General features: G+C 40.1%; 1 protein-coding gene across 9 annotated transcripts in view; it reads right to left on the reverse strand.

The window, feature by feature from the left end:
* TENM2 (teneurin transmembrane protein 2) overlaps positions 1–21940 on the reverse strand; it is a 1003091-nt gene that overhangs the window by 143038 nt on the left and 838113 nt on the right. For all 9 annotated transcript variants that reach the window (XM_048960703.1, XM_048960704.1, XM_048960706.1 and 6 more), the window contains one exon: positions 12122–12360. In XM_048960703.1, the coding sequence (XP_048816660.1) occupies positions 12122–12360 (239 nt within the window). The remainder of the gene's footprint in view (positions 1–12121; positions 12361–21940) is intronic.

Consider the following 21940-nt stretch of genomic DNA (forward strand, 5'->3'; position numbering starts at 1 on the left):
AACGACTGCGAGATCTCTACCTCCTGAATAGGCCAAGGGGATACTTTCAGAAAGGTGACACACATGACCGCCCCATGTCTGCAGCTGGCACTGATAAATAGTATGAATTAATAAAGATTGAACACAGATTGCACAGTGCACAGGCACGTGGACGTAAACTATATTTAACGAATGATTTCCCAGCAGAAGAGGACAAGAAGAAGCCCTAAAGACTCTTCAGAGGAAGGGACATCATCTAAAAATTTGAATTTTCCTTCAGCCAAGGAAGGTCACAATTGTGTTGGGATCTCCAGCCAAGGGAAACACAGAGTGACTCTTATCTTCAATACAATTGCATGCCTTCCCCTTTATCTACAAGTGCATACGTGCCTAACCAAAGAATCAGCCTACTTTTAAAGCCTGTCTGCTGCTCTCTGATCAAATCAGTAAATCTTTTGTCTGAAGATTTTCATGAGCAACCTTACTGAGCAAAGAAAAATACTGAATGAATGCTACCTCCAAAAACTTGTATCTTGCCCTTGGTATTTGAAGCCCATTTTGCCTTGAGAGAGCAAAAAAAGTGTTTGTCTCTGAAAATAGAAAAATGACGTGCAATAAAACAGCTATGAAAATGTGCAGTTTTTGGCTACAAGCATCCATACAGAAATGTCCCGGTGATCAGCTGAGTGCTGTAATCTGCTCATCTCAAACCTGTCAGTAGTGAGCTTATAAAAATGCTTTGTGTAGCTAAGAAACATTAGATGTATTTTCTATACGTATGCTACATATAGATACATATATATACCGTGCCAGTGTCGTGACTATACTGCAGATAAAGAGGTGTGCAATGTATGTGACCATTAACTCCACTGCACCCTGCCTGCTCTGCTGCCTGCTCTCAGGAGCACCGAACTCTGCACCAAACGCTCCTCAGCTCTGCTGAAGGCGGCTGAAAAGCAGGGAGCCCTTGGGAGACTCGGGTTTAGGAGCAGGTTGGGATGCAGACAGCTGTACCTGAATTGGTGAATGCCATACTGAACGTATTTCCAAAATCATGGAAACTGCTTTCGGAACTGCACATTTTCTAATGCACATGCAGTGAAGGCAAAGAAAAGTTGTGTTACTTCAATTTATCCATTTACCTCGTACTCCAGGAGCTTCAAATCAACGTTAAGCAAATTGCACTGTGTTTAGGAGTTTTTTTCCTGTTCTAGCTGCTTACAATTTTCTTTTGGAAAATATGAGAGAAAAGAGGAGTGATTTATGAATGCTCACTTTAAAAAAATCAAACAACATATTAAAACAATACCTCATAACACAGAGAAATAGAGTCAAGCAGATGGTTTTCACAGTAGTTTTACAGAAAGAACATGCAGAGAGCTTTGACAGGAGAAAAAAAGAAAAATCTAAAAATGAAGAAAACAGTGTATTAGATGCTGTTAAATTTGTGCTAGCGCACAAATGAAGATATAAAAAGAGATAAAGCTCGTTCTGAAGAGATCCATATGAAACGTAAAAACAGTGATGAAAATCACAGCTTTTGAACCTTCACCAATTTCCCTTCACCAATATTCTATGATGAGACTGAGTGAAACCCTTCCAAGTACATCCGGAAAACCAGCACTATTTGCAGTCCGTATGACATGACTGTGCCCATCAAATGACAAACAACCAGTCAAGATGTATCTTGCCATTTCCCTGAATGCCTATAAATTCTCTGCTTTCAGCAACAGTAGCACACCTCGGCTGCAGGCACAACAGGCAGTGCCTGCCCACGGCTGCTGTGCCAATTGCAATGGCCCAGGTTAATAACAGGCCCCCAGATTGACTAAGGTGTGATGGAACAACAGAGGAACTTGGCTAAGGGAGCACATCAGCACCTGCACAGACATCCTCAGGTGGTGCCCAAGGAGGATGTACACTTTAATTTGTAGCCCATTTGCTGCAAAAGGGACTGAAGTTTAAGATATACCATGAAGTACAATATGGCAATCTGAGCAAAGAAAACAACTTTTCTGTATTTCTGAGAACAAATAGCTGTCTCTACCATCACATCATTGTTTCACTATTACCAGCTAATACAACGGCAGACAGAAAGTGCAGCTGCGGTCCACAGAATATTTGGCATTTCTGGCCCAAGCATAATCCCTCATGTAATGAAAAACCTATTTCTATTTCTGCATCCTCGCTACTCTTCATACTGAAGAGGCTTGCGCCTGTCTCCCATTTATTGAAGCTTATTCTTCATCTAGACAGCCAGGTCTGGTTTGTATTAGAAATTAGGTTTTAAATCACTATTTTTCTATTATTTATTTTAGGATTTTCAGGAAGCCTCCAGAGGTACAGAAAAATTCATCTTATGAAAAAGACCCTTACACATTTAATGAACCAAGCTCCAAGTCCCCGGCCTATGTTGAAGAGCTTTGATGTTTTTAAGATTCAAAATAATTCTAACTATAAAGACACTAACATTATTTTAAGAGTTAAAGTGAGAGAAAAGAGTAAAGAAAAGCTAAATACTCCCCATGCAAGAATAAGAATAATCATAATCCCAAGCATCTTCTTTACAAGCAGTTTCTACTGTGCGGTTTTCCTTCTCATTTCTCGTGTGGCTGAAGGCTTGCATTACACTGATTAATGGAGTCTCAAGATGCAGAAGGGGATATATATTTGCATACCTATATGCATGTATATATATGAAGAAAGAAACAATAGGTGAAACAAACTTTAAGCTCAATAAATCTCAGGGACCTGAATTGCATCTCTCCTCTCTTTAAGCTCACCATTTCCTTGTGGCCAATTCTCACACAGTTCTCTTTATCTGCAGGTCCCAGCTCTGCACTGCATTGGAATAAACGTGCAGTTCTCTCCTTGGAGAAGACCTTGTCTGATGTCAGCACACACACCCAGTAAGGCAAGGTGAGTGGGACTGTGATGTTGCAGTGTCTCTCTATGGTAACTGTCAGTGTGCTGGCAGTTAAATTCATTGCATCTCTTTCACTAAAGGCTACATTCTTCCCTTAAGCTGGGATTCTTACTGCTTACTCTTGAGATTTTTTTGAGCATCTTTTACTTTTCTCAGCATATCAAGCACTGTTGGTTTTTTTTTTTTTGTTTTTTTTTTTTACTTTTATGACTGACACAGAAATCCTCCAGCAACTATTTGTGCTAATGGAGTGGGGTACACCCAGGCTTAAACAAAACAGTTGTTAGCATACAGTTTCCAGCAGGACATAAGGAAAAGTCTTGCTGATCTTCCAGAGTATTATCTAGTCCAGGTCAATTCCTGCAAGACAAAGCACCACAAAAACAGGCTGTCTGTTCCCATATGGCAAAGGGAGTCCATTCCACTACAGTGGCATCAGTACGTTAAAACTTTTTATACTCTCTGACCTTCCTCAGGAAGTATTTACTAAGAAAAATGTGGGAAGAAACCAACTGATCAACCAACCAGAAAATTAAAAATAGCTGAAAATTAAATTAACTGCAGCACTTATGCATAATGTATATTGCTTTTTAAAAATTAAATGCAACAGAGCAGGATAAATGTGGACATCCCAGAAGAAGAAAACAAACCACTAAACACACAGTGTATTTTATGTTTTAAGTAAGGTTATGTAAGACCAATATGTGAGAATGGAATTCTTCTGATATTCAGGAACTATATTAATACAAATACTTGTCTTCTCCGCTATTTAATTAGTAATAGCCTAGATAAAGACATTAATAATGCCTAATAATCACACGGGGGGTCTCAATAGTGATTCTCTCATTATCAAATCTGCTCCACATGCAAGTCGATGCATGATTTTCCCAACTAACTACGTTCTTCATTTTGTTATTTTAATTCAAGCTTCTGATGTCAGATACGTTTATGAGAAATAAAATGAGACAGAATTTGCTCAATTGAAGAATACAACCTATTCTATGAAATAAAATAGGCTTTGTCTTTCCTATAACCACAATAATCAAAGTCTGTAGTGGAAAACAAGCATTCACTCATGTTTAGTGAATACTAACGTATCTTAAAAGTTCAGCACTCCTCATTATTCAGGCAAAGATGCCCCTGCTCACTGGACATTTGCCTAACTCCTTGCAGTGAAACAAGCTCGGGACTGGCTGTCTGGGAGTAACTGCAGGAAGGGCACTGGTGTCCCAGTGGACAGAGCTGCAATAAGCCAGCAGTGCACCCTGGCAGCAAAGAAGGGCAGCAGAAGCCTGGCCTGTAGGAACAGAAGCACAGCCAGGAGACATTATTCCCACCTGCTCAGCACTCATTAGAATCACAAAGTCACCAAGGTTGGAAAAGACCTCCAAGATCATCCAGTCCAGCCACCTACCCCCAGTACTTCCCCAATAACCCTCAGTACAACATCTAGATGTTTCTCGAACACCTCTGGTAGCAGTGATTCAAACACCTCATTCCAGCTCATTCCAGACCATTCCACTAGGTTGCTTCTACTGTAACTGAATCCAGTTCTGGCTCTCCCAGTACAACAAAGGCATCAATAAAACAAAGTAAGTCGACTGGAAGTCACTAGCATCCTCAAGGCTGGAGCACTTGTCCCAGGAGCAGAGGCTGGGGGAGCTGTGTTAGAGAAGGTGACGGTGGCGAAATGGCAGCACCACAGGTCATCAGGAGGATGAAGGCAGCCACACTGGTGCATGACAGGAGAATGCAGATGAATGGCATACGGTAAGAGAAGACTCAGATTGGATGCACGGAAATTCTTTTTCCTCATGAGGACTGTCAAACAGTGGAACGTTGCCAAGAAAGGTCATGTGGTCCCTGAACTTAAAGGTCTTCAAGACCAGACTGGACTTAGCAGAAGGTTGAACTAGCGACCTCCAGAGGTCCCTTCAACCCTGAATTATCCTGTCATTGATAAACTTAAATCTAGAGTGCAAAACCAGAGATCAGGCAGACTGTGATGGAAAACACTGCTTTCCTCATTATATCTACAAGAGTCACATATAAAGGATTAATAACAAGGCCCCACAACATGGTGTGTATGTGATGTGTGAGGCATTCAAACTCACTGACCCTTGCAAGTCAACGACATATAGGCATATGGATATACAGACTGTATAAAATGGTCAGGATATTTTCTGTGTCTGAGTAGAGTCTGAGCAGGCAGCACGAAGTATGATGCTGCAAAACTACACAGAACTGAAGTCTGAACAACCAAAAGCTGAAATGAACCCAAAAACTGTTTCTTAAACAGCTTTTTCAGTTACTGAAAGGAGATTATTCGCTATTTAATGTAATGCACTGAAATTAAGTTTTCTGTTATTTTATAGTGATGTGACATTTCTCTTCCCACTGTTCAATTTCTTTTCCTCCAAGACTTCTGTGTTTTGTTACCTTGTCCTATTATTTTCACAACATGAATTTAATTCCTTTTTTAAAATTGTCTTAATGCAAGTTCCTCTTATATTCCACTTTTCTCTGTAGTACATGTAAATATCTTTTATCTGTGGGCTTTTTTCATGGCTTTCATAACAGTGTTTTAGCAGCTATATTAGCCATACTTACAAAATCCCTGTCACATCTTTTGATCTACTATTACCCCACTGAGCGACAGTTATAATCCTAAAAGCAATAATGTACTTCTAGGCTTAAATGAATAAAATCTGTAAGCACACAAAACGTAAAACAACAAGATCAGTTAGCAAAGAAACGCAGCAACAAGTAATAAATATAAATGAATCCAGAAATGATCAACTGATGATCTCAGCATAAACAGCAGCTAACAGAGCAACGTTTCCTTAGGGAGAACTGTGAGAACTGTGAAATCTTACACTGATATTGAACAGTGACTTTTCATAGAAAATGACTGCAGATTTATCTGATAGGTATATCTGACTTAGCATTAGATTAGCAAAATTTAATCTTCAAGATCGCTTATGCTCACCCTTCCTCAGAAAGATGGTCTCATCTCAGTGTGCTGTGCCAGGCTATAAATAAAGTATGTCTCACTGAACTGCCTCAAAGCTTTTTCATCATTTTTCCCTGATTTCCTCCAGACTTGCTTTGCATCTGCTTATCCCTGCTACACCTTTGCCCTGATGAGACTCCATACCTGTAGTTCTGGATTCAATCCCAGACTACTAAAACAATCAGTCCTTGCACCAATGGGACAGAAAACAGGTTCTGTTCCCCAGCTACTATGAAACTGGGGATATTTACCTGTTTGGGCACAGTAGGAAAATAATGGAGCATGTGAAGCACAACATAAAGCAGTGCTACTATAAATTGTGGAAAAAAAGAGCCTCTGAGGAAGCCATTCTTGTAGGTCTGAGCAAAAAGCAAAAAACTGGGCTGAGTAAATAACGATTCTATGACAGTAGCACTTAATTTAAGCACTATTTCTCTAAAATTTCCAGTTTAGCCATTGGTATCCTGCTAGATCACATTGAGAACTTTTATGAGACTAAGGACATACACGTTTTGAGTAGAGCAGCATCAGCTAGACTTCTATGTTATTTTTCTCACGTTCACAGCAGTATCTTTCGACACTTTTAACAACCAGCATCTGAGAAATCTGTGAAAAAATATTTTCGGATATTCTTCTTGGATTGCATTAAACATGCATTAAAAACAAACACCACTCTCCCCATTTACAAATCTCTGTAACACCCAACACAAAGCATCACCTTGGTCTCCCATTTCTTACCAGGGTTTCTGAGTAGGCTTGTTTGACTTGGTAAATAGGTAGGAAGGGTATTCAATTTCAAGCGCTAAGCGCCTGGTGGCACTTGTGAGTTACAGAAACATTAGGCTCACTCTGGTTTCAAGTGCTCAGGTTTAAGGTATGGTAATCCTCAACAAAGAGGAAAAGAATTGAACAGGCAGATAAAACTGCCCCTGCACACTGAAAGGCAGTTACTTCTATTATCTCTGAGATCTCTGCTAGGCAAAACATGCGCATTTGCTTTTCTTGGAGCAAACCTCTAGATCAAGCCTTTATTTTTAACTCAGGAAAGGCACAGGCAAACTAAACCCACATAACCTCTCATAAAAATGCTCCTATTCTTTGTGCCATTATGCATTTATAGCAGCAGGAGCATGCTGTTTTTAAAGCAAGATGATCTACTTCACCTAATGACTCTTCCTCACATTTGCACCTTGAAACAGGACCCTTGTGAAGTGAAAACTCCACATTCAATGTTCCTGGAGCCAAGCTCCACAATTCCCAGCAAAAGTGCAGAATTTCATTATAGAATGGGGACAGACAGTTTTCCTTGAAAGGTTCAAAGCTTATTCTCAGAGCTAGTACCAGATGACCACTCTTCTCTTCCTCAGATTGAATGAATCAGTCAAGAAGAATATCTGAATGAGTGATAGGCTTATCTTAAAACTTAATTATTGCCCCCTAAGCAATACCTATTTTCATTGCAAATTTACAACAGAAACTTCTGTCACCATCTCATCTCACAAGATGCAAGATTCAAGTGAAACTTGGTAGCAGTGATTGACAACCAGATGCCCCCTGCATGACAGAGGTTCCATCTTAGCATGGTTTTCCCTTTTGTCAATCTTGGTTTCCCAGCTGCCTAGCATATTTGATTTCAGTGAAGTCTGGCCAAGAACAGCTCAATGGTTTTCTGACTTTAAAAGTGATACAACACAAACGCAGCAGAAAAATCAAATGAAACATAGGTTGCCATTTGTCAAAAACAGCTCAAAGACAGAGAAAATAAATCAATTGATACATAAAGCAACCACTTGCGTGAACTATTATCATGAATCCTGACCTGTGGAACCAGTCAAGAAGACAATTGGACTTATATCATCATCAATGTCTCCCAAATTCAAAAATATTCTCGCGAATGGCAAAAGTTGCAGCCAGTGAAGCTAGGAGCAGTTAGTTACACGTCTGTGTTTCTGGGAGCGGTGGTGTCTGCAGAGCTCTAGATGCTGCAGTGAAAGGATTTACAGTAATAGTTTGAGTGCTGCATTTATGAATGGAAAAAAATACAAATATGAATGAAAAAAACTTCACATAAGCTCTTACACTGGCAAATATCGTACTCATTTTTGGGATGAAAATAATTCAAAATGATATTAACATCAAAAGAAGACAATTTTATGAAAACTGTAGTCTATGCACATATTTCATGCAGAGAAAAGATGAGACTTCTGCTTCCGAGCCTAATTTCCTCAAGAAGCCCATACATTTTATTGTCTGCCTGTCACAGAAACAAATGAATACTACTGTGCGAGAAAGATAACCAAATAAATTAACCATTTATTTGCCTATATGTATTATATTCACAAATCTGCTGTGGTGTTTTCTAATAGCAGGAAACTTACCAAATATTTGTTCTGTGTGCCACTGTTTTCCAGGCTTTAATTTTAAATAAATGTATAGGGTATAAAAATGAAACTTTCATTTGCTTAAATAGCAGCCAGAGCCTTTGGCAATCCAGGTCTTTCTGGAGCACAGACATGGCTATCTTATTTTAAGTTTAAGGAGAAAACTGGAGTTTATCTAAAGCCTTGAGCATATTTAGGGTCAAATAACACTGAAGAATAAATGAGTGATAACATTTCCCTATGCGGTATATGAGCTAAAGATGCAGTACAAACATGCTGTTTTCATAATTTATCACTTTCCTTCTATTTTTCTGTATCATTGAGCAGAATAGAAGTAGACAAAATACACCAACACCAAAAGTTATCAGCATGAGATGCTATTTTTAAGTGGAGCATCTCTGAACTCATCGTACAGGGAATGTTATTCTACTTGTTGCCTCCCTCTGAAAAGTGTAAACACTTTAACATTACCTCATTTTTAACATCCTGGCATGCTGATGGTCACATGTTCTTCCATGCTCCAAGTTAGACTGGCAAAAATCAGAGCAGTGTAGGGGCTTGCAAGAACATGATATTTAGTGTTTGGCAGGAGTTATTATCGTGGAGAGCACAGGGAGACTTCTTCCTCACTTTCCTCCTTTATTTATTGTTTTTTCCCCTCCAAGTTCGGCATGAATCTGAAGGGCTAAAAACTAATTTAACATGACAATGTCTTTCATCACTCCCATAATCTCTGAAGTGAACACTGACAAAGACAGTACGTTTGGTATATGCTTTCCTTCTGACACTTTATAAATTACTTTCCTGTAACTCGGTTTCACCACCAGCCCAATGTCTCCAGGATGTCCTAATTTGAATGGCTGATTCTACATTCTTCAAATGTCTCCCAAGGAAAATGAGAATAAATCCCAGACTTTGAGAAATGACAAATCTCAAACAGGTCTGGAGGACAATTAGTTCCAAAGGGTATTTTGGACTGTGATTATTTTTTTTTTTCCCCATTTCATTCAGGCTGTTTTTATTTACCTGACAAGACAATAAGAATGCCTACATCTCTTTGATATTCTTTTATATCTTCTTCTATGATATGCTTTTTGCCTGTCCTTTTAAATCACCCCTTGTTAGAAATTTTTTCATGACACCATTCATCTTCGGCAGTCTGAAATTCAGATGTTGAAACCCAAGACAGCATGTTTTCAATGAACTGCTTTGACTCCCACATCTGTTATATTAGGACAATTCATTCAGAAAGCCTACGAGATCTTCAAACTATTTTTTCAATATAATTTACTTCTTATTTGCCAGCATTGTGTTTTTCATTTAGTCCAGCAGTAGTCTTTGCTACTTTGATACAGTCATCTTCACGGAGCCTAGATATATTGAGCTAAACCTAAAGAGCAGAACCATTCACCGCAAATTTTGATAACTTTTTCATAGCTATTATTTTTAGCAGATGTATCCTCAGTAATACAACTTCTGTGTTGGTGGAGAGCAAGAAATTTGCTTTTTTGGACATGTGCAGCAGTAAAACATTATCAGTGTTTTTAAAGAGTCCCCTGTGTTTCCAGTTCTGACAGCAAAATACATTGGGGTAGTGCTGCCCTTCCTCCTGCCTATCTTGGTCAAACTTAAATAACCACCCCCAGTAGATTAACAGCTCTCACTTTCCAGCTGTGTCAATGATTAGGACAGAACTGGGATTTTGGTCTGATCTGAACATAATTCTGATCATCTTAAAAACAGAAAAACATTTTTTTCTTCCAAGAGACTGACTGGAACAAGACAGAGTTATTTTGTCTTCACAGCAGTTCACGGATTAGTAGGTCAGCAGCTCCAAAGCAAGCAGCAGAAGAGCAGACAGCTGGTATTTGGGATTGCTGCTCTTTGCCCAAGAGAGGGGATAATTATTTTTCCCAGGTCTGAAGTACTGCACATGCCCAAGAGAAGGCATCCCTCCAGGGAACTGCAGAACAAGGAAAGATTTTTCAGGTTTCTTGTAATAAGGAGACTTCAGTGTCTAGGATCAGACCATTGGAGGACAGCAGAGTCCCAACAATTTGATGGCTGGATAAGCTTATAGCTGATGGTCTTAAGCACATCCTTTTTGCCATCCTGTTGTTCTCAAGACGCTGTCTCAAGATACTGTCTTAAGACAATGCAATTTCCTTTCAGTTTTCTTTTCTGTCTTTTCCAAAAAGACCTCAAAAACTTCTGTCAAGACAGATCAGTTATGTCGTGACTTGAAGACCATTCGTCAATTGCTAAGGGTCTATGTATTGTTTTACATCACCTCGTCTTAAATGGTTAAGAAACTGTTGAAGGCAATAACCACATTGCAAAGTTTTGCTTTAGATTATAGTAGCCTAAATAACAGGGAAAAACACATCTCATAATTCATCACTTCAAAGTCATGCACGATTAAAATATTCAGCTTGCAGTATATCATTTCCCATGTGCATAATCACTCAAACAGAGAGTTGTTGTATGATAACTGTCAAGTTCAATAAATCATGTGCCTTCCAATCTTCTTATTTATGTATCAAACTAAGGCTGCTATTCTTCTGAGGTTTTCTACAGAAGAAGCACAGAAAGTTGGTTACTCTGTAGTACTGAATATGCTGGGATGCAGGCCTGGCCTAAAGAGACAAAAGCAATGAAGGAGCTCATCAGCTCTTTTTCACCTCATGTGTATTAATTACCTGTGGAAGACCATTAATGTGAAAATTGAAATCTCCACAGAAAGCATTATCTACACTCTTGAGTTAGGCTGTCTGGTCAAAAAAGAAAAAATAAAAAAATAATCACTCTTCAAATGGAGGAAATAGGAATAAAATTCAGTGCATCCTTACAGGGCTTTCACATATTATGCATGAACCTTGCTCTTTAAGGTAGCAACATATTAATATCAACACAAAGAGTCTCAGAAATGAACAAAAACCCCAACATAATGGGTCTAGAAAGTATTTACAGGGTACTACAATTTTGCCATTTACTCAGGGAAGCTGGACAATCTGTGTAGCATGTCATTATCAACATATTGTTGAAGGCATTGTAAAAGGTACAAAATACACATCTAACTGGTATAGATCCTTTGAAAAATCTCCAAAACAACAGACAATGAGGAGGATACTGAGGGAGAAATCAGAAAAATTAATCTAGTAAAGACAAAAAAAAGCACAGGAGCACGTTTAAAGAAAATCTGAAAAGACCAAGAAAGACAGAACATAGTGCTGTCGTTATTAATATGCTAAACACAGAAAATCAGCACAAAATTTGAGTTTTCCTTATAAAACACTAAGGATGTGTGGCATGCAGAAAACAATAGCACACCTAATAGATTTATCTTACTGAGGTCTAAAAACAAGACGAATTTAGGCATGAGAAGAGATATAAACTGAGACTTATCATTCAAAATGATTTTGGATTTTTTTTCCTCTAAATCCAGCATGCTATGGTGCTACCTCAATTCAAACACCAGTACCTTCTGTTACTCTTATGGATTCACTATCACCATTTTTGCAAAATATTTTAAAACCAATATAATACTTAAAAAAATCCTCATTACATCTGCCCGTTTGAAGCACCTATACACCTCCATTTAACAATGCATGCTGAGGATCCTGAATCCATGTCTTGTTCCCACTCTTATGACAGCAAACAGGACGAGAGAACTGTATTTTTCTCATCAACCAGTATAAAGAATAAAAATTTTGTTTGCTCAGTAGCTACACAGATCTGCAAAACAGATTAAACCACCCTTTCATCTGCTCAAGTTTCATTTGCTGACATAGGCATGTGATTTGACATAGAGAACAGTCTTACCTATGAAATAGGCTAGCAGGATGGCAAGCAGGACTGCAGCAGCAATTGCAGATAAAGCAGCACATTTCCAGCTACAATACTTGGAGGGCTTTTTCAGCTTGAATGCATTCCTGGAAAATGTATTTCTAGGTAACAGCCTGGGAGGTGGAGTATAAACTGTTCCTGAGGTCAGTGGGTAGCCAGGGGAAGAGCTACTGAACAGCGGCGTCGTTCCAGAAGATGTCTTAAACAAGAAATGCCTGGAAAAAAGCAAGACAAAACAAAAAATGGAACTACAGTTGAAAACTGTAAGAAATCTTGTAGTTATGAAGGAAGGTTATCTCCTGTTCCTAACCCAGATGACATAAGGATTAAATTCAAGAAGTAAAATGACTTTGCATGAAGAAATAAGGAAAACGAACACTCTCACAATCCTTCTGCCACCAAAACCAAACAACTGTCACTGAAACACAGTGTCAGGATGTCTTCTGCCAGCATAACCTTCTGGATCTTTTTGTGATTAGACGCAGTTGGCCTGGATAGTAACTAAAAAACCAACATGACTAAAGTTTGAGTACGTTAAGACTGTGTCCATCAAGGAGGGGGAGCAGTCTGGTAACAGGGCTCACACTCAGATGTGACATTATAAGCCTTGGAAAAAGCTGCCAGCAAAAAATAAAATTTTAGAAAGACTATAGCCTTGCAGGAAGAGATTTTACCAGAATTAGAATTAACCATTAAAAAAAAATAATTAGGGCAGTTTGGTTTGAAGAACTAGAACTATCATCAAAAGCGCTAAGCTTAGCAGAAGTAAAACCTCTCAGACTGCCCAGACACTTGCTAAGTATCTCAAGCAGATTAATTCTGTTGTTTCTGTTTGCTTTTGAAAAGAAAAACAATTCAATTAAAATAACTGTTGGGAAATGATGATATGAAGCCGGTGTTGTTACGTGAGAGCTGCTGACACTTCTGTTCCTTCAGCCTGGTTAAACCTGACCGACAGCAGCAGCAGCAGTTTTAGCGCCTTTGGCAGCCTGCTGCTGCTGGGAGCACAGCGCTGCTCCGTGACAGGAGCTCGGGGCTGAAGCCACACAGAGTGTGAGGAAGGATGGACAGACAGGAGATGTGGTGTGAGGAAGGACGGATGGACAGACGTGGCGAGGCAGAGCAGACGTGGGTCACACGCAGACTGGCCCATCTCTCCTTCCCACTCACTGCAGCTGCTCAGCCGGCCCCCTGTGGTGCGTGGCCCTGTCAGGCCTGGACCTCAGGGTCTGCAGCAGGTGCTTCTTACTGTCCTTTTTCTCCTGCCCCAAAGCAGGAAATCACAAAATCAAACTGGAAATTGCAGTCCTTGGCACTGCCTTTATCTGAAATGTCAAAGCTTTTAACCCGGGAATGTTATGTGCTATTCAGCCAGGAAGGCAGCTGCAGTACTAACAGAAATTTTAATATAGCACTGTTAAAGTAAACTCAGATATATAATGAAACTCCGCTCCCATCAAGAATGAATGAATGAATACCTAGATATGTTTTAATAGAACATGCCAATCATACACAGTTTCAGTGAGGAAAAAAAAGAGGGAAAAAAAGTAGAAGAGTCCCACCATGGTCCACTTTGGGTATGTGAAGTATATAAAGAAAAGCAAAATACTTACACATGCAAACATGACCTCTGTCACTCTGCTCAGAACTTAATAGAAGCAAAAAGGCTGACAGAAATGGATATAAGGAAATATGCCATTTTGTCACACGTTCAACTCCTGTCCACGTATTTCAAAAGCGGAAAGTTTGCTATCTCTGTAAGAGCATTTCTGACAAAGTGGCAAACACCAGAAGATTTCATGCCATGTTAGAGTACAGTAATTACATCTTCAGAAGATTAAGAAAAAGACATTTAACTAAAGATATGTTAAGCACCCACCGAGCCATTTTGGAAAGCTGCACTGTGTTCAGAAGCTGGAAAGCAGATTAGTGGAAACACCTTACGTTACAGCAAAGCAGACCAGAATGACTGATAACATAACAGGCAACATTTTTGTAGCCCCCCGAGTTTTAAGTTTAGTTTCATCTCCTAATGGAAATAAATTGACTTGTCTGAACTCTATCCCTAAAACCAATGATCTATAGCTATATTTTTATGTGGGATTTGCCATGCTCTGGTACAACCAATTGTCTGTGGACCAAAGCTGCAAAGGAAGAACACAAGCATTTATCAACATTAATTACATTCTCTCAGAGGTAAGACTGGAAGATATTGCACAATGAATGCTTATGGAGAGAAATGATCTTGTTTGTTTGTATCCATTCACTTAATTTCAAGTAGTAGAATTAAATAATAAACTGTATATTCCACGTTCATCTATCAAATACTGTAAGGGAAAACGCATTAACCACTTCACTTAGGATTAGTATTATGATTTAGATTGGGCCTAAACATATTTTGAAAGCATGGGAATAGATTTGCTAATCTTAGCACAGTCTCTCTAGTTTCTGTGCATCACAAAGCATTTCTATACAGGATAACTACAAAATGCCATCACCACCATGCAAAGCTTCAGTAATTTAAACATCTGTGAAAGCGATGGATGGAGTCTGCATGCTGCTGATGGAAAACCAGCTGGTCCCCTAGCTCACTCAGGGCTCCCCCACAGCAGCCCCTGATCCTTGGCCCCTCGCACCCAGGCACAGCAGAGCAGGGAGCGCTGCCTTGCATGCGGCACACTGCCAGCAGAGGTGACATCTGTGGGAGAGGAGCATGCAAGGGGACATTTGTCCACAGTCCTGAGGATTACTGGTAAATGGAAAAAGCTATCGTTTGCTTTCTTCATTAATTCAGAGCTCTCTATAGCATTTATTTTCCCACAGGTCAAAAGGACCTCTGGTGTTCAGGGAATAGTGGTCTGACAGAGCCTGTATTAACTTCCATACTCTTTGAGAGAAAAATCTTTTTCTTCCCCCCTTCTTTATGGTCAGATTGTCATGGCAGCACACTGCAAGAACCAGCTGAGAAAAAAATCTATCATTTTTTGAGATGAAAAACTGTAATAGAAAGGAAGAACAAGGTACCATAACAGAAATTGCTTCTTTCACTCCTCATGCTATCCTAAGCTCATTCTGTATGAAAAAAGAAATATGGAGAGCTGTAATGCTTAAAGTGTCTTTTTCCATACTACCGTTTTAATAGGAATTAAGAAATAGAAACATTCCAAGAGATTAGTTTATAACTCGATTGATTCAAGGACTTACAAATAAGTGATCTTTAAGCTCTGATAATATCACATCCAATTGTATTTACGTGATCATGTTGTGACATTTATTTGTTGCAGAAGACACAATGCAACATGGAGCTTTATATGCCCACTTGTACGGGAACAAAAAAATCTAGTCTTCTAAACTCTTGTGCAGAAGAGTAGCCATGCCATTTGTGTCAATGAAAGCCTGAAAGTGGCTGCCAGACTCAGGCAGCAAAGTTTCATATTTTCTCACTTTTAGACAAAAAGAAACCAAAACTGTTCTAATGCTTTTTTATGCTAAGAATGAACTCTGAGTGTTAAGCTGGTGGAAGATTTGGTTGCTTAAGGGCCTCAGTCCTCCCCAAAGGAGGTTTAATAGCATGTCCTTGCTCTGGGGTTCTTGAAGGATTAGCAGCCATGCTGACAGAACTGAGGGCTCTCTGAGGGGGAGGTGACTGCTCCTCACCTCACTGCACACAGCAGGGCGCAGTATGTGCTTGGAGGTTACTGACACAAAACATTAAGCAGAGAAAAAAAGCTATGTGGGAGAAGGAAAGATTGGTTGATTAATCACATCCGAACTACTAACTTCAAATTTACCAGTGCTCTAGGTCCTGTGGCCACCACTTTTTATGGTAACTCTCCTTAAAATAATGCATAGTAGATATACATGCTCGTACTTCTTAAGAAAGAAATATTTCCAGATATACTGCCTTACATCCAAAGCAGCTGAACCGATGCGAAAGTTAAGTCCAAACGTAGTGAATTGCCTGAGAAACTGAGGGCAGCCCTCGTGGCAGCTGCAGCTCCTCACAGGGAGCGGAGGGCAGCACTGAGCTCTGCTCTGTGTGACAGCGATGGGGACCAGGGAACGGCTGGGGCTGCCAGGGGAGGGCGGGTGGGGGTGAGAGAAAGGCTCTGCCCAGAGGGTGGTGGGCACGGCACAGGGCTGCCAGAGTTCATAAAGCACCTGGACAATGCTCTCAGACACAGGGTTTGGGTTTCAGGTCATCCTGAGATGGATTCAGTGATCCTTCAGTGGAAAGCTATTTAAGACACGCGTAGGTCAAGGAAGCGGCCATTTCTCAGAAGCATGCCAACGTGCACCCCTCACTCTCAAGTGCACATTGGGGACAGGCACAGCTGCAGTGTGCACAAGAACACAGTATTTCTGTGTTTTTTTAGCTCACTGCAGAAAATGAGTTTGCAACTAACTGTGCATGATGCAGGAACTAAGGACACTCCATTGGGCATGGACACAATAATTCAGAATGGACATCAACAGTGAGGTAACACTCCTATCACTTCTATTCTCTGCTGCATAACTCTGAACACGGCAGCAGCTGCCAAGCCTCCAGCCAAGTTCTAACACCAACTTCCCAGCCCTGGAAGGGGTCGTGAATTCTTGAAGCCTGGGTTCATTACGTCCCAAAGCAATCTCTTCTAAAACATACAGAGTGTTAAGCAGAGTGCTGTGTGTTGCCTTAAGTGGCAGACCAGCTTGTGACCGCAGTCTCACTCTCAACAAAGGCACAGTTGGACACACAAAAGCACGGTAATTGAAAGCTGCCTGGCAGGAAGGTGATACGTTGTACAAAAAAGGCAGGCACCAGCCTTTGGGCACTCTGATCTGTCATGTTATTAAACAAAAACAAACAGGCAATGTTCCCAAAGCAACAGTCAAAAATAGAGTAGATTAAAGAAAAATAACAAAAAAACCCAACAACCATCTGTATTGTACCCCCGCAACATTCTTAGCTCTATACTGGATGCCTTTGATACCTTTTTACAGGACAACCTGCACCTGACCTGGGAGATGCTAATTAAGATATTGCTGGATATAACCCCCTCTATCTCATGCCCCAGCTGTGAGCTGCCAACTCCAGGGGCTCTCACTGCTGGTGTCAGGATGCGAGGCATGACATGAGCCAGCAGCAGCATCACCTCAGCTCAGGCTGCTCGCAAAGCCCGTGGGATGTGACAAAGAGCTGCGAGAGCCCTTAGAAAGGTGTAAGCTATGGAGAGAGGAAGGATTGCTGCAACAAGGATCATCAGGAGCTCAAGAAGGAGACAGGGAGAACACCAAGGTGGAAAGGCCTCAGGCCTGACAGGGAATGAAGAGCAAGGCCAGGAAGCATGTCTGGGTTGAAGTGTTGGTGTGGTGGAGCTGGTGGCACATGGAGCAACAACATGGAGCTGCAGGGGCCACTCCTGCCTTCCCAAGTGGTGTCTGTCCAAAACCAGCCCTGGGTGCCCTACAACTGCTGGTGGGCACACTAGCATTTAGCCTGCCAGCTTAAATCTTTGTAGCCTTTTTTGCCCAAGTTAGCCAATAAATAATTGTTTTAACCTTCAAATGTATGCATATCCTTCCTGCAAAGTCTCTTGGATCCCAGCTGAAGCCTGTTACACAACTGACCTGGAAACAAGATGGTAACAGTTTTTTCTTAGTTAACCACCAGATGAATCTTCACTTAAGCGAAGCTGACACCTTGTCGCATAATGAAGCTATTAAAATCTGCACTGTTGTTTATTCCCCAGGTCTGCAGCAATGAAACTGCTGCCTAACACCTGGGGAAAAGTAACAGAAAAAGCTACACATATAAACACAGAAAATGAGTTACTCCACATACATACTTAGATTAAATGGAAGTACAATCTATAAGGCAGATCTGGAAAGATTCAGGCAGCCTTTATCAGCTCAAACTATAGGACCCTACATTCACAAATACAAAAATAGTTTCATTTCATCTCTAAAGTTCTGAGAAATACGTTACAGTCAAAGTGACAAAATCCAATAATGCCTACATCTGTTATTTTGCTAATGACAATAATGACAACAGCGTGTTGCATTTCAATAAGTCTGCTAATTTTTAGCTTTCTGCATCAATAAATTTACTAATTTTCAAAACACTTCTATTTTAAAAGACACATATGTAAGCTCTTCACTAACTCTTAATACACTACTCTCATAACTAGAAACAAAGGAAACGCACTGGCAACAGGGCCAAATTAGGAAGTTATTCATGTCCATAAGAAATTCAAGTCTCTAAAATGTTTGTTGTTTTTTTTTTTTAAACAGTCTACATATAAATGTATGAAATAGAAACCTTAATAATATCATTTAGGATTAAAAACAAACAAACAAAAAAAACAAACAACAAAAGAAACCACCAACAAGAAAGGAAACAAAAACTAACATTCTAAACATCCTTGTCTCTTCCTGTGCAGCCATTCATGCTGCCTGTACATTCTTCACAACTGAAAACCTTAAAATGCAAACCAAACAGATCATGACAATATGCAATTATATGTGATCTGTAAAAATTTCTTTGAGCTTATGGGTATGTGTGTAGGAGTACATTACACAGATTTTTCAGAGCCATCAGTACATATCCTGCTTTTGTAGGGCTTCCCTCCATTCTTTTTTTCATCTCTTATTGGAGTTTATAGTTGCTATGAAAACGTAACTACAGCAACCTGCTAAAAATGACCTTTCTTCAATACTTTTTGAATTCCTGCAAGTGCATGGCCCAAATGTACATCAAGTCCCTATGGATACTTTTGATTACGCTGTACTGCCTCTTCAAAATGCTTTTGATTTTCAGACATATCCAGAATCTATCTATGCAGACCCCATTTATGTGGAAAGACTACACAACCATCCTGCAACCTTCTCAAGAACGAACAGGCAAACTGAGGTGTCAGTTCTTGCCCCAGCCTTTAACTCAGAAGGGCCAAAATTCTGTGGCATAAGTAGCTGTAGTCTTACAGTTTAAGCAATTGGTGAGAGAAGGCCATATAAGACAGAGCACAATTAGACTGAGGAGATATTTCACTGTTCCAAGTAGTTGCTTGCTGTGCCCAATATATTCTAGGAATTTGCATTAACAAAAGGAAAAGAGATTTTGTTACACTGTTCTGTTCCAGAACATTTTGCATCATACATAAAGATATCAAAATATTGAGACATTATTCAAAACAGGCAGAGAATTGTGAGGAGCGGCTGCAACTTGCAGTTTCTACTCATTCAGAAACTTCAAGTTTACACATTCAGGTCAGAAGTTCTGTAGCTTATCTTGTTGACACAATCATGGTACAATATCTGACTTAAGTATTAACAACATTTCAGATATTTAATTTCCTTCTCAAATAAATAACCAATATCTCAGCACTAAATCCCATTCTTCTACTCTGTTCTCGGACTTCAGCAAAGGCTGCTCTAGCCCATGCATAGCCACTACATTCACTGCTTCGCTGCCTGGAAGGCTGCAGCTACAAGAACACCCAGCACAGGTGTTTCCCTGCTGCAGCACGCTGTGACTTTGCATTGGTGCAAAGCGGGACGTAGCTCACGGTACCACTCCATCCTCTGATCTCCCTGTGCTCTCTCTCCCTCAGGCTTACCCACAGGGAGACTACAGTGGAAGTACTTGCAAAGAAACAAATGTAGCTTGAACCCTAGGAGCAGACAAATATTTCAAACAGCAACATGAATTATTGAAGGGCAATTTTTACAATTTTTTTCAATTTTTAAATACAACTTTACTTAAATGACCCCAGATTTTGACTGGTACTTTTGTACTACAGCCCAGAAGATCTAAGGAAACAAGGATTTCACAATTACCAGAAGAGTGACCATAGAACATCAGTGTTTCTCCTGAAATACAGGAGAAATGTTGCTATGTTGCATTCTTTACTCAAACGCAATAACAAATCTTGTTAGAAAGCTCAAAGAAACTACAAACACATCCATAAAATTGTATTTGCAGCTAAAAGATTTTGATTGAAAATATTTTAAGTACGAAACTAATTATGAGATTAAATAATAAGACTAACTTCTATTTAATCTTTTTTCTCTTGGATTAAGTACTAATTATAACCATACCAACTAAATTAATTAACATCAATATGAAGCACAGGAACAGGCATTAGCACATTAGGCAATTTTCGACAAACATCCAATCATGAAAGCTATTCTGTTATCCTCATTTATGAGTCATTTCATTTTTGACTGGCATCTGCAGATGGCCCTGTGCAAGGTTCCTGTACCAGAGATGAACCTTGCAGTGCACAGAGTGATGCAAACCTTCCTGCAGAGCCGTGCTTTTCCCCCTGTGCTCTGTGATACAGAAGCCCTCAAAGCATTTCAACCTATAAAGCAGAGTGCTGCCTCTCTGGCTGTCTGGAAGTAATGAGACCCACACTGCGATGTTCAAAGGTAGTATTTTCATCATTCACCCTCATTGAAAGCAATGATTAAAGAAGTGATAAAGAAACACCTCTTAACTGCAAAACGTAGAAACCAGCACTTTGGAAAGGAGGAGGAGGAGGAGATGGTTTGAAACAGGCTGCAAGAGGACAATAAAAGTTAAAGAGCATTACACAGCAGCTGCGGGCCTAAAGGTAAAGCAGCTAAGTACTGCAGAAATGAACCATAAAAATAGCATCACGATAGGCTACAGCGATGCATTCCTCAATCCTTAGCTAAATACATTTCAACCCTTCCATTATGTACCCTAATTTCAAAGAAAACTGAACAATTTCACAGCCAAAGCAGAGGCCTGTTGCAGCCATAAAGCAGCAGTAGACCAGGTAAGACAAAATCTGTATTGGTCTGCTTTGAACTAGATTTAACCACACCAACACAGTGGAACTAGGAACTTTGCAGAAGCATTTTTGCTACTTTTTAGCTTCACTAAAAGAAATAAGCTACTGCAATTCAGGTAAGTGTAATTACATTAAAAATAAAGTACCACAGAGGGTAAATGGAGTCCCGCTATAGTTGCCTGAAGAAAGTACATGCAAATATAGGCAAGCAGTAAACTCTACAAGAGAACAAAGACGGAAAGGTGGCTGCCACTGAAACCGTAACAATCCTGCAGAAAAAGCCAGAGAACTGATAGAAACAGAGAAATCACAGAATAAGAACAAAATTTCACTTCAGAGCAAAAGCTGGTCGCCAAAATAAGCTGAACAATACCAAAAGCTGATAGAATTGTTCCCTACGTAGATGGAGAAGAGGAACATAAAAACAGAAGCAAAGGGAGATTAAAGATGGCGTCCTCTGCAAGGCGCCCTCAGGCCTGCAGCCACCTGCTGCCAGGCACCATGCCCTCAACACCAGGTCAGGAAAGCCTCCTCAAGGACCAGCCATTCGTAAATGCACAGATAACTGCTGACAGTTACAGCAACTAATTGCTCATGATACATACTGACGATGAACAGAAGTTTCCTCAAGCGCTGCTCAGTTAGAAGGTGACCCGGTAGGCAGCTGTGCTGAGAGCACCGCCCTCCTCCTGTCCCAGCACAGCTCCACTCCTGCCCCCAGGCCTCAGCTCACTGCACGCCATGCCTGCCACTGTCCCAGGAGCCATTACCTGTCCTGCTCTGGCTGCTCCCACTAACAGTGCCGTGGTTCTCATTTCCTAGCTTATATACCTATATCTGGTCTAGCCTATCGCATGTATGCTGTAATAAATAAGAAAACAGGCCTGGAAACTTCACACTGACTTTAAATTTACTTTCCTTTTAATCCGAAAAGTAATTAATAATACAGAATTTCATCAACATATTTTATGCTTATGCTTGCACTGAATCAAAA

Source organism: Lagopus muta, chromosome 14, assembly GCF_023343835.1.
Source record: "Lagopus muta isolate bLagMut1 chromosome 14, bLagMut1 primary, whole genome shotgun sequence".
Lineage (NCBI taxonomy): Eukaryota > Metazoa > Chordata > Aves > Galliformes > Phasianidae > Lagopus > Lagopus muta.